Genomic DNA, 13,091 nt, shown 5'->3' with positions numbered 1-13,091 from the left:
TTGTTTGTAAATAACATCACTTTAACTTTGTTTTTGTTTGTAAACAACATCACTTTAACTTTGTTTTTGTTTGTAAATAACATCACTTTAACTTTGTTTTTGTTTGTAAATAACATAACTTTAACTTTGTTTTTGTTTGTAAATAACATCACTTTAACTTTGTTTTTGTTTGTAAATAACATCACTTTAACTTTGTTTTTGTTTGTAAATAACATCACTTTAACTTTGTTTTTGTTTGTAAATAACATCACTTTAACTTTGTTTTTGTTTGTAAACAACATCACTTTAACTTTGTTTTTGTTTGTAAATAACATAACTTTAACTTTGTTTTTGTTTGTAAATAACATAACTTTAACTTTGTTTTTGTTTGTAAATAACATCACTTTAACTTTGTTTTTGTTTGTAAATAACATAACTTTAACTTTAACTAAAAATCACACAAAAAAACCTCAAGTCACAGTATATGAGTCATTCAACTAGTTTTAAGGATTATATATATTAAGGAAAACTACCCAGAGCTGCTTTAATACTAATATTTCTTTGTCTCATTCCAAGAAAGATGTTAAACTAAATTCAGCTCAACATTCAAATAGCTTTGATTATAAAGATAAGAACAGATTTCTGAGAAGAATAACAAAATAATTGAATCTAAATTCACAATGAAAAATCCTCCTCAAGTCTGGACTAGAATCCCTTGTGGGCCCCGGGGCCAGTTGAGCAAGAGACCCCTCGAGTCAAATATATGACTTATTGCTGCAGCTGTCATCAGCTCTTCTCACGCCACAAATATTACCCCTGAAGACACAAACAAAGGTCATAAATCACACGAAAACATATTTTTTAAAGAAACGAACAACAAATAAGTTATCGTTTGAGGTTATGCATCTTATAATTGTATCTAATGTTTCCACTCAGGGCCGGGTCTAGACAGGCATGTATGAGGGGGCACCCACAAATCTTGAGGGGGCATTGTGCTGTTACTTACTTACTTACATGTAAGTTTGAGGGGGCACAACATTTATTTGAGGGGGCCAGGCCCCCTCTTGTCCCTGCCTAGACCCGGCCCTGTTTCCACTCTCTGTCTACTCTTGACTGACAGGACGACATAAATGAGACTGGAGGAGATTAAACTGTCTCTGTTCAGGTAAACATCGCACTCTAGTGGAAGGAATGCGAATCACAGTCCATTAAAAGGTGAACAGTTGATTTTCTATTTGAATTTAAACATGTCCAGAAGGTCTAAAGCCAAGTTTCTATGAAAATCACTAGTGGGAATATATAGTATTTGTTTGAGCAAAACTCACCAATATATTCTGTAAAGTATATTTTAAAAGAGTGACACTAAACAGAAAATGTACACATAATAAAAAGAAAAAGACCTGGATTGATGGAGCACCTCAGGAACATCACTGTCTCATCTTGTCTCACTATGAGATGCTCAGGAGTTGAAGGACTGATACTGGAAGTAGATCCTTCAGGTGAAACTCTCTGAGACCTGTTTTCAGGAATTTCCCCAGAAGCCGATGATTGACCTTCACAAGTAAAGTTATTTTTTCAAGTACTTGATAACATTTTCTTGAAAAGGTACTTCTTTACCTCTGAGCTGGTTAAAGTTTTCTATTTAAAATAGGATTCACTTTCTGTGACTGTTTCCTGGACCAAACGGCTAAGACCTGTGGAATTCCTCAGGGGTCAATCCTGGGCCCCCGACTGTTCAATCTGCACCAGCTTCCATTAAACCAGCCAATGAGGTTTTCCTACGACAACTAGTGTAGTCGTCACTACTGACGTGTCCATGAAGCTTCATGAAGCCTCGTCCTTCTTTTCAGAGTCCACTAGATGTCACTCTCTGCTCTAGTGAAACCTCACATCATTTATAAACTGAGGGCGCCCCCTACTGAGCTCTAAATATGACATTGTTTTGGGAATTTGTAATTCAAAAAAATATATATATATATATATATATATAATATATTCTATTGAGTACTGATTGTTTAAGTTCTTTGTGACCCTGGTCTAGAAAAGCGCTATATAAATATAAATTACTTAAAAAAAAAAAATTGAGTATAGTAATTTCAATTTCATTAATTTAAATTTAGAAAAGACTAAGGATTCACATGAAGGTTTTTTTTTGTTTGCTGGTCAAAGTAAATATTCTGAATATCTGGTAGAATGTTGGAAATTGTTTAACTAAAGACTTAGAATAGACATAGAATTCAAAGATGTTTTTTTTAATCTTTTGAAAATAGTGGCCAAGATGAAAAGTTAACCATTTGGTCCTTTTGACAACCAGAGCTGTGTCTCAAATCACATACTTGTGTACTTAAACTTAGTATGTTCAATGTATAAGTGCGTCTCAATTCCTAGTATGTAAATGTAGTGCTCCATACACACTAAAACACAACTGAGTATGGATCGATGGACACTTTCTACACTAAACGACTCCATCTTAGTGACGATACATCATATATACTTACAGGAGTATTTTCAGCAGCAGGACGATGATGTTTTCTCTGCCGATACCAGCTTAAATATATCAATATTTCTCATATTTCTTGAAACCAAACATGCTGCCAGCAGGTGGCGATAGTGTTCCTACAGCTGGTTGAAATCATCCTTAAATAGAAGCTGTCATTTCCTGTTATTGTGTAGCAGCAGAGTTTGATTTGAGACATACTATCTGTGGAGGATTAGTTACTAGTTAGTACGTACACTATCCTGATGATACTAACTTCTAGTATACTAAGAGAAGTATGTGGTTTGAGACATACTATCTGTGGAGGATTAGTTACTAGTTAGTATGTACACTATCCTGATGATACTAACTTCTAGTATACTAAGAGAAGTATGTGATTTGAGACATACTATCTGTGGAGGATTAGTTACTAGTTAGTACGTACACTATCCTGATGATACTAACTTCTAGTATACTAAGAGAAGTATGTGGTTTGAGACATACTATCTGTGGAGGATTAGTTACTAGTTAGTATGTACACTATCCTGATGATACTAACTTCTAGTATACTAAGAGAAGTATGTGATTTGAGACATACTATCTGTGGAGGATTAGTTACTAGTTAGTACGTACACTATCCTGATGATACTAACTTCTAGTATACTAAGAGAAGTATGTGGTTTGAGACATACTATCTGTGGAGGATTAGTTACTAGTTAGTATGTACACTATCCTGATGATACTAACTTCTAGTATACTAAGAGAAGTATGTGGTTTGAGACATACTATCTGTGGAGGACTAGTTACTAGTTAGTACGTACACTATCCTGATGATACTAACTTCTAGTATACTAAGAAAAGTATGTGGTTTGAGACATACTATCTGGAGGATTAGTTACTAGTTAGTACGTACACTATCCTGATGATACTAACTTCTAGTATACTAAGAGAAGTATGTGATTTGAGACATACTATCTGTGGAGGATTAGTTACTAGTTAGTACGTACACTATCCTGATGATACTAACTTCTAGTATACTAAGAGAAGTATGTGGTTTGAGACATACTATCTGGAGGATTAGTTACATGTTAGTACGTACACTATCCTGATGATACTAACTTCTAGTATACTAAGAGAAGTATGTGATTTGAGACACAGCTCAGTTCTTGAAACATTTAACTTTAAGAACAAAAAGAAAAACTCAGACATGTCAACCTTCTTAAGTCGTCCTCGCTCGTGCCTGTAGTAAATGTGCACAAGAAAAGAAAAGAATGAAAGACTTACTATCAAAAAGGTGAAATCTTTATTTTGTTGATCTCAGTGTTAGTTTTTTTAAAAAAGGGAATTTGATGCTTTATTTTCTGACAGTGAATTGGACCCAGAGTGTGGTTTTAGAATTCTGGTGATGAGCTTGAAAACAGCAGCCATTAGCGCCCCCACGAGGCTCTCAGTGGAACATGTGGCCTTCAGTCTGGTTCACTCTTTGGCGATGGCGAACGGTTTCTCCACCTCGATGGTGCCGCAGTCGAAGATGGTGACGTCCTTCAGAGGCTTGTCGTGTCCGTCCGTCTTCGTGCTCTCGATCTTCCTCACGATGTCCTGCGGATGAAGGAAACAGGTTTTTAACGGCAGAACAAACACACTTCTGTAATCGGACCTGCCCACACGGACAAAATATTGCAGTTCTTGTGTTTTTGACACATGTCCAGTGACGAGATATTTTCTCACGATATTGTACTGATATTCAACAGTGAATCTTTTGCTTTCAAACCATATTGTTTTTTTCTTTTTAACGTTTAAAGTACAGTGGGTGTAAAATAAAATCTTTTTAAATTACAATTAAAATAATCACAGCGTTTGTTAATTTGTGTGTTACAATTAAACTTCAGGCCACTAGATGGAAGCAGTCATTACATCCGCCGCAGATAAAGGAACAATAATGTCCTGCAAGTCCAGTGTCAACCGGGGGATGACTGAGGACGAGAGGATACAGTGACTCCAGCAGCTTTTAAAGCTGATGTTTGGACATATTTTGGTTTGAAAACAAATGAAAGCAGTTACAACTTAATCAAGAGTCATGTGGTCTGTAAATACTACAACACCAGAGTCAAGTACTGGACAATACTACACATATATACTTGTTACTACACTATCACAACACCAGAGTCAAGTACTGGACAATACTACACATATACTTGTAACTACAACATTACAACACCAGAGTCAAGTACTGGACAATACTACACATATATACTTGTTACTACACTATCACAACACCAGAGTCAAGTACTGGACAATACTACACATGTATACTTGATACTACACTATCACAACACCAGAGTCAAGTACTGGACAATACTACATATATATACTCGTTACTACACTATCACAACACCAGAGTCAAGTACTGGACAATACTACACATATATACTTGTTACTACACTATTACAACAACAGAGTCAAGTACTGGACAATACTACACATATATACTCGTTACTACACTATCACAACACCAGAGTCAAGTACTGGACAATACTACACATATATACTTGTTACTACACTATCACAACACCAGAGTCAAGTACTGGACAATACTACACATATATACTTGTTACTACACTATCACAACACCAGAGTCAAGTACTGGACAATACTACACATATACTTGTAACTACAACATTACAACACCAGAGTCAAGTAGACATGTGTAGTATTGTCGAGTACCTGTTACTACAGTATCACCATATATCGTATTGTTGCTCTTGTATCATGATACACATCTATATAGTTTCAGGACTTCTTCACAAAACAAACCAAGTAAATCATCTTTGACCGTCTTAAGATGAATCTCTACTGAAGTAGTGATGGTTGATGAGGCTTCACGAAGCTTCAGAGTAACTAGACGTCACTCTCTGCTTTAAACACCTATTCTACCGAAACCTCCCATTATTTTTAAGCCGAGAGCACCACCTACTGGGCACTAAAAAACACCGTCATGGCTCTTCACCAGCACAGATGTTCTGGAGACGTTGAAACTCACCATTCCCTCCAGGACCTTCCCGAAGACGACGTGCTTGTTGTCCAGCCACGAGGTGATGACGGTGGTGATGAAGAACTGGGATCCGTTGGTGTCTTTGCCAGCGTTGGCCATGCTCAGCCAGCCTGGACCATGATGCTTCAGCTTGAAGTTCTCGTCGGGGAAGCGGTCGCCGTAGATGCTCTTACCTGGAACAAGACCAGGTCTTAGTTTCATTTAACTGAACTAACATTTACTCATTATTTAAACCACTCACCTCCGGTTCCATCTCCCTTCGTGAAGTCCCCGCCCTGGATCATGAAGTCCTTGATGACTCGGTGGAACTTACTTCCTTTGTAGCCGAAGCCTTTCTGCAGCCACAGAAGGAAGAAGACGCTCAGGCCGACCATCATTAAAGGGAAACATCAGGCAGGTTCACGCTCACCTCGCCGGTCGACAGGGCAACGAAGTTGGCGACGGTTTTCGGGACCGTTTTCCCGAATAACCCGATGACGATCCTCCCGATGTCTTCGTCTCCTACTCGTATGTCGAAGTAGACCTGGAGCAGAGGAGGAGAGGGTTACTGTTGAAGTTTGATTTCATCAACAATACTACAGTCCTCACCGACGACTACTACACTGTTTGCACATAAATATCTATTCACTTTTGGGTGAAAGTTATTGAAAATATAAAAGGGTTTTTGAAAGTAACATTAGGGGCCACAGACTGGGACAAATCAAACAGGAAATATAACATGTATAGAGTTAAAATTCATTAAATATTTATTATTCTTTGAATACTGTTGGAAACAAAATTTAAAGAACTTCAAGATACGATACGGAGTATGAAAATATATCGCATAATACTGTGTTGATATTAAACAGCACTGAAACCATTTTCTGCTCTCATTTTTTTAATCATAGTTCTTTTTGTGTTCGACATATTGCATAGAATATAATGTAAAAATAGTTATTCACAATTTTTATGCAAATATTCACAGCATTTTTTCATTTTAATGTTGCAATTAAACATCCTGCCATTAGATGGCAGCAGACTTAAAATCCTCTGCAGCCAGAGGGATAAATGAAGTCCTGGTGATGACTGAGGACGAGAGGATACAGTGGACACCAGCAGCTTTAATTGTATCGAGAGATCACTGCCAATATCTATCTATCTATCTCTATATCTCTATATATAAATTGATGTATTGCAATATTAGTATTCAAAGTCATATTTTGCTTCAACTTAAGCTTAAATATGCATTTTTATTTCTAACCAAAACAAAAAAGGGTAACAAAGAGATGAACTTTGATGAAGATTAAAGTATCGCGACATTTAAAAAAAACAACCAAAAAGTTATTGGTTATAGAACCTGGAATTTGAATTAAGCAAAGATATGATTTTGGATGAATTACATTTTTTAATACCTTTTGTTACTTTCAATGAAAACAAAATAAGTATCGAGTCACAGACGGTTCGGTGTTAAACGCGTCAAAAAAGACTCTTAAGGCCTGAAGATCTACATCAAACTAAAGTACTTTAAGATCCCAGTCAGTCGAGCTCCACTGTGGACGTGGACAACCTTCTCGACACTCAAACCGATGCAGCGACAGTAAAAAAAAAAAAAATCGATCTCGATCGATAATCGTGGGACACGACCGCAGCAGTCATCGTTAGGTTATCATCTTGAATCACTGTAAAGAAGGCATTAGCCTGTTAGCACTAGCATGCTAACGGTCCGGGGACACCGGGATGCGGATAGTGTGACGTGGCTTTAAATGGGCGCAGATTTTTTTTTTCTTTCTCCTCCTCCTCCTCCTCGGTGCTCGAGCCCCGGACGGTTCGCTTACCTTCTCGGACACCCGGGGTCCCTTCTTCTTCTCGTCCGCGGAGGAGCCATTGGGGAAGGCGAGGAACACCAGGGATCCCACGATCACCGTCACGGCCACTAGGAATTTCATCCTTTTTTCGCACAGCCTGACCATCAACGAAAATCACCGAGAGAAACCGAAGGAGGATCGAGAAGGAGCCGAAGCTTTATAGGAAGCGCTCCTGGTTTCCGGTTCCGGGGAGGAGACGGAAATCACCGCTTGGTTCAGAGCGCTCAGGAGAAGAGTTCGACGTATAATATTTCTGTCAGAAAACACCGTTGCTTTTTACTTTTCATCACTAAAATATCCGATTAACATTTATCTCACTACTGTTTAACTTATTTTTTTATTTATTACAATGATTAGTTTTTATTACTTTTTTGTTTAAGTATCACATCTTCACTTATTTTTGTTTGACGCCAATATGATGAAAAAACCCGATGTAAAACACACACTTTATAAAAGTTATTTGCTGTAGTACAGACGCATATTAACCTGTATTTATTTTAAAATAAACTTTATTTATTATATATTTCCCCGGATTATTCAAAGCAAAGCTTGTTCATCTGACAGAAATATATCGAGATTTATTTTAAGAAATAGCTTTACGTCGCCGCCACGTACACGCGCTCGTCTCTGATTGGTCCTTTTCATCGAATCCGGGGACGACGCATCAATAGGCGTAAGGGCGCGCAGGATCACCTCTGCGCATGTGCGAGAGGAGCCCCTTTGTTATGATGTAAATATAATAAAACTCACACACGGACTGTATTATTATTATATTATTTATTGTTTAAAAACTCTTTTTTTATACTTAAACTACGGAACATGTTTAGCGAGTTTTTAATGTTAATCCGTTGATGTTTTTTGTAATTATTTCCAGTAGTTATTTCATAAACCAAACGATCTTTGCAAAATATCGTTTTTCATTTTTTTCATTGCTTTTAATCATTTCAATTCACGTTTAAAAAACAATAAAAACAACTTAATTGTTAAATAGAAGAACAAAGTCTCACTGAATAAACCATAGTTTCCTGCCCATTTGATATATTTTCCTTTTCTTTTCAATGTTTTTGCTGTTTGGTTTTATTTTCTATACAAGTATGTTTGTCTTTAATTTACTTTAGGTTTTTTAAAGAATATGTGGCAAATATATTGTATTTTCTTTTTTGAATAGCATGTAAAATAAATAATGCCATAATGTTTTGTATCATTGAGAAAACCAAGCGACAAATGACCACGTGAAAAATTACGTTATCACGTTACAAAATATTAGAGAGAGAGAGATAGATAGATAGATAGATAGATAGATAGATAGATAGATCACCAGAGGGGCCACAGGAAGTTGGGGCAGGTTCTGAAGCGGTTCTGATATTGGCTCATTTGATCTGATTGATTGATTGATGTGTGTCATTGATATGTACACATTATATTTTGAGGAGGGAAGACAGTAAACATTTACATCATCGTGTTATTTTCTTACATTGAATTACTTTTGCTTTTTTCATTCGTTTAAAAAAAAAACCCGTATAGAATTGTCATGATAGAATATTGATTACTTAACTATTGCACTATTAAATAAAAATAACACAATTACATTTCCTATCGTGTGAAAAATGTAACATAACATCGCTGTATTTTTTATTTATTTATATGTATTAAAAATAAACACAGAGAAATATAAACAAATATAATATATCCTTCATTTGTCAACATGCCCAGTCGATTTGTTTTTATTTGATGAAATCAGATTTTTTTTTATATATATACATTTTAATACTAATATTTGTAAGAAAATAAACCAAGCGTGATACTTTCAGATTATGATACACGTTTTAACTCATCAGTTTCTTACACCGCCATCTAGTGGACGTGACGGGACTGATCAAGTATAACTTTCACATCATATTTTCCATATCTTTTTCTTTTTTTTTTACATTTCTGCTGGTTGAAAAAAAACACAAAAATTCAACCAAAAAAAACAAAACAAAACATAGATTCTCACGCACATCTGGCCCCTCTTAGTGGCCCCTGGTTTATAACTGACCAGCGCCTGTGACTAACTTTCGCCAAATAGAAAAACTAAAAGTCGAGGCAAATCAAATATATTGTACTTAACAACAAATATCACTAACAAATACAACATATAATTTATAGTAAACGGAGCTGATTATTTCCTTCCTCAGCCTTGGAAATAAAAATGGACTCAACAAAATAAACAAACAAACAAAAAGCATGAAATCAATTGAACAAAATCTACATTTGAATTAGTGAAGCTGCTCAGAAGGTTATGCCTGGGATTCCAGCCGCTGTGGAGCCAGAAGAGACTCAGAGTTCAGAGGATCAGGGTTCAGAGACTCAGAGTTCAGAGGATCAGACCAGAAGAGGATCAGACGTGTGAAATCTGTGGATTTGAAACCGTCTGCCGTCGACAATACTTTTGACCTTTGACCTTTGAGAATTTTACAGCAGGACATACAATGGCATCATGAAGTTTAACAGATGGAGAGAGAGGAGAGAACGTCTTCCTTTAACAATCAATAACAGATCAATAATTAATAGTCACTCAGAAAATGTATATTTACACAGTATTTATTATATTATATTCAATATGATGCACATCAGTGCCATCAGAATATTGAATGTTTGAATTTATTTTTTCAAATATTAAAAGGTTGAAATAATTTCAATTATTCAATATTTGTTATATTTTAATTTTAATTATTTAATTTTTATTTTTTATTTCGTAGCATTTTAAATTCAATATTTAAAAAAAAATGAAACATTTTAAATTCAATATTAAAATTTCGAAGCCAATTCAATTCAATGACATGTTGTTTTTGCAGTGGTTGCTGTGAGGGCCCGTCAAGAAAAGAAAAATGGGTTAAAAATATAAAATAAAAATAATAAACCCAAGATAAATATGCTAAAATTATGATTTCATTGTATTTTCTTTTTTAATAACTTTTTTTTTATTCTGGTATAAAGCAACCGGATATTTTTTCTATTCTTACTTCATTATTTTTTAGGGTTAATAAATACTCACAGAAATAACAAAAAAAGGATGACAAAAGTATTTAAAGAAAAAAACTCCACCTTGATAGTTAGAGTTTTTAATCGTAGATATATATATACCAAACACAATGGTTAGTTTCCACATGAATAGAATCAAAGGGACAATACCCCCCCCCCCCCCCGGGGCCACATCTAGATTGACAGCTGTTCAATTCCTCTGACATGGTTGATTTAATGACAGTTGCCAATTGATTGTGTTTTGTGGCCCTCGAGAAAAGTCAAAGATGATGTAAAAACCAAAAACTTTGTTCAATATTCATCACTAGTCTCTCGATGTTAGTAGAAGGTTTTTCCTCATTTTTGTGAATCGGAATTTTTTGGATAAATAAAAGCTACATTATTTAATTTTAACATTTGGAGCTTGACTTCAAACTTGGGGTTTCTTTATTGTTGTGACGCCCCTCACTTCATCCACTGTAAACATCGTGGCCCATCGTGCTGTTCAGTCCTTGAACTTTAATCCATTAAAATTTATTTTAAGTTTGAAGTTTTCTACAAACATTACTTATATCATTACTCAAAATTATGTTATATTGTGTATTAATATTAATGTACCTACTAATGTTACTAATTTAATTAATACTCAGCAAGAATTCTTTTTTTTTTTTTACTGTAGAACATGAATTTATTGTCAATTTATCAGAGTGCATTCATGTATACAATATATCACAATATCTTTTAGTTGATATAAAATAAACACTAATAGTTGACAAAGATCTGACTTTATTATCATGTTCAGCAGGTTTTGACGTATAAATAAACAACGTTTCATGTATTTTTACCGTAGAAATATTAATTTATTGTCAATTTATTACATTGCATTAATGTATACAATATATTACAACATGTTTTAGTTGATATAAAATAAACACTAATAGTTGACAAAGATTTGACTTTATTATCATGTTCAGCAGGTTTTGACGTATAAATAAACAACGTTTCATGTATTTTTACCGTAGAAATATTAATTTATTGTCAATTTATTACATTGCATTAATGTATACAATATATCACAACATGTTTTAGTTGATATAAAATAAACACTAATAGTTGACAAAGATCCGACTTTATTATCATGTTTGGCAGGTTTTGATGTATTAATAAACAACGTTTCATGTATTTTAACCGTAGAAATATTGATTTATTGTCAATTTAGTAAAGTTTATTAATGTCACTGTTTTTTTTATTAGCAAACCTTCACCAGTTATAAACAGGAAAATAACACTAACCTTTAGTTGTTGTTGTGGTTCATTAAATATTGACCCTGATAGGACCAGAGCTGCACAGCCTACATGTACATGTGTATAAGTGAGTAATATTTGTATTTTTTAAAAGATTTAATCTGTGGATTCATTGTTTATTATTTACATTGTTAGTTTAAACCAGACAGAATTCTGAGCCGCTCTAGTAGAAGAACTCACATTTGTCCGATCCTTCAAACTCTTCACTGGCTGCCAGTTTCTTTCAGGATCTACTTTAAAATTAACTATTTTTAAAACAAGCGTAACACATCTAACACTAACCCTAATATTAAACATAACCCTTACTCTTACATTAAATTTAACACTAACCCTAATATTAAAGATAACCCTTACTCTTACGTTAAATTTAACACTAACCCTAATATTAAACTTAACCCTTACTCTTACATTAAATTTAACACTAACCCTAATATTAAACATAACCCTTACTCTTACATTAAATTTAACACTAGCCCTAATATTAAACTTAACACGTACCCTAATTCATCAGTTTTATCTTGACCTTTAAAGTATAGCGTTTTTCTATTGTTTTCTATTCAAACCTAGAAATCAAAGTCAAACACTTTACTTTGTACGATAAACTAGAGCAAACGTTGGCATCAAGTCGTGGTTTGAGATTCAACACCAACACGGACGAACAGTAACATGACCCGTTTTAAATAGATCGAGTCAGATCGATTCCTCCTCAGATGATTCCTCGGACCATTGAAGGCCATCGCGACGAATCCAATCCATTGTCGCTGCATCGCGGTTTACGATAATGAAACGTCACGACTGGGATCAGCAGCTCCGTCGTCACATGGGTTCACGGCCCATTGATGCCAAGACCCGTATGACGTTCCAGTCGTTACCGCGGACAAGATCTCGCGTCGTCGGCTGGATCGATTGAAACGGACATTTTTTCTATTTTATCGACCTCAGGCCCGGGACATGTGGTCTCGTGTCTTCAACTTGAAGGACGTCATTCTGCAACGGCTGCTCCGTCATTGTTCGCTTTTATTGTTGCCGAGGTAAAGAAAAGTTAAACTAGTGATGGATTGATGAAGCTTCGTGAAGCAGTTTCATGTTCTTCTGAAGCCCAGTCAGTTGCACCCTTAAAATGAAGCTTCATCAATCCATCATTACTTTGAACTAGTGATGAAGCTTCATGAAACCAGGAATGAACGAGTCCCTGAGTCTATTAGTGTTGCATCATGGGAGGAGCATTCGTGCTGCATCTGTTCACTGATGACAGTGTCCATCATGATGATGTCATCATCATGATGGACACTCGTTTGTCCAGTGATGTCACCAGTGAGTCCAGCTTCAACCACAGATGATCAACCTGTTGACACTTGGACACGTTCTGACCTCAACACACCACAGATGGTAGAACATCAGAGGAGCTTCCTTCAGATGTTCAATGATCCTCC

The 13,091-nt window shown here is 35.4% G+C and overlaps 1 protein-coding gene across 1 annotated transcript; it reads right to left on the bottom strand.

Moving 5' to 3' along the window:
* Positions 1-3,739: 3,739 nt before the first annotated feature.
* ppib (peptidylprolyl isomerase B (cyclophilin B)) lies at positions 3,740-7,527 on the bottom strand. The gene is made up of 5 exons (XM_087798204.1): positions 7,322-7,527; positions 5,917-6,030; positions 5,749-5,842; positions 5,496-5,680; positions 3,740-4,054 (listed from the first exon to the last, which is right to left on the bottom strand). Exons 1-5 carry the CDS (start codon positions 7,454-7,456, stop codon positions 3,932-3,934), a joined length of 651 nt encoding a protein of 216 aa, XP_087654330.1. The 5' UTR covers positions 7,457-7,527; the 3' UTR covers positions 3,740-3,931.
* Positions 7,528-13,091: the final 5,564 nt, after the last annotated feature.

Source organism: Callionymus lyra, chromosome 8, assembly GCF_982586985.1.
Source record: "Callionymus lyra chromosome 8, fCalLyr1.hap1.1, whole genome shotgun sequence".
Classification (NCBI taxonomy): domain Eukaryota; kingdom Metazoa; phylum Chordata; class Actinopteri; order Syngnathiformes; family Callionymidae; genus Callionymus; species Callionymus lyra.
The sequence above is the reverse complement of the archived record's forward strand: the minus strand, read 5'-3'. Positions and strand labels throughout refer to the sequence as shown.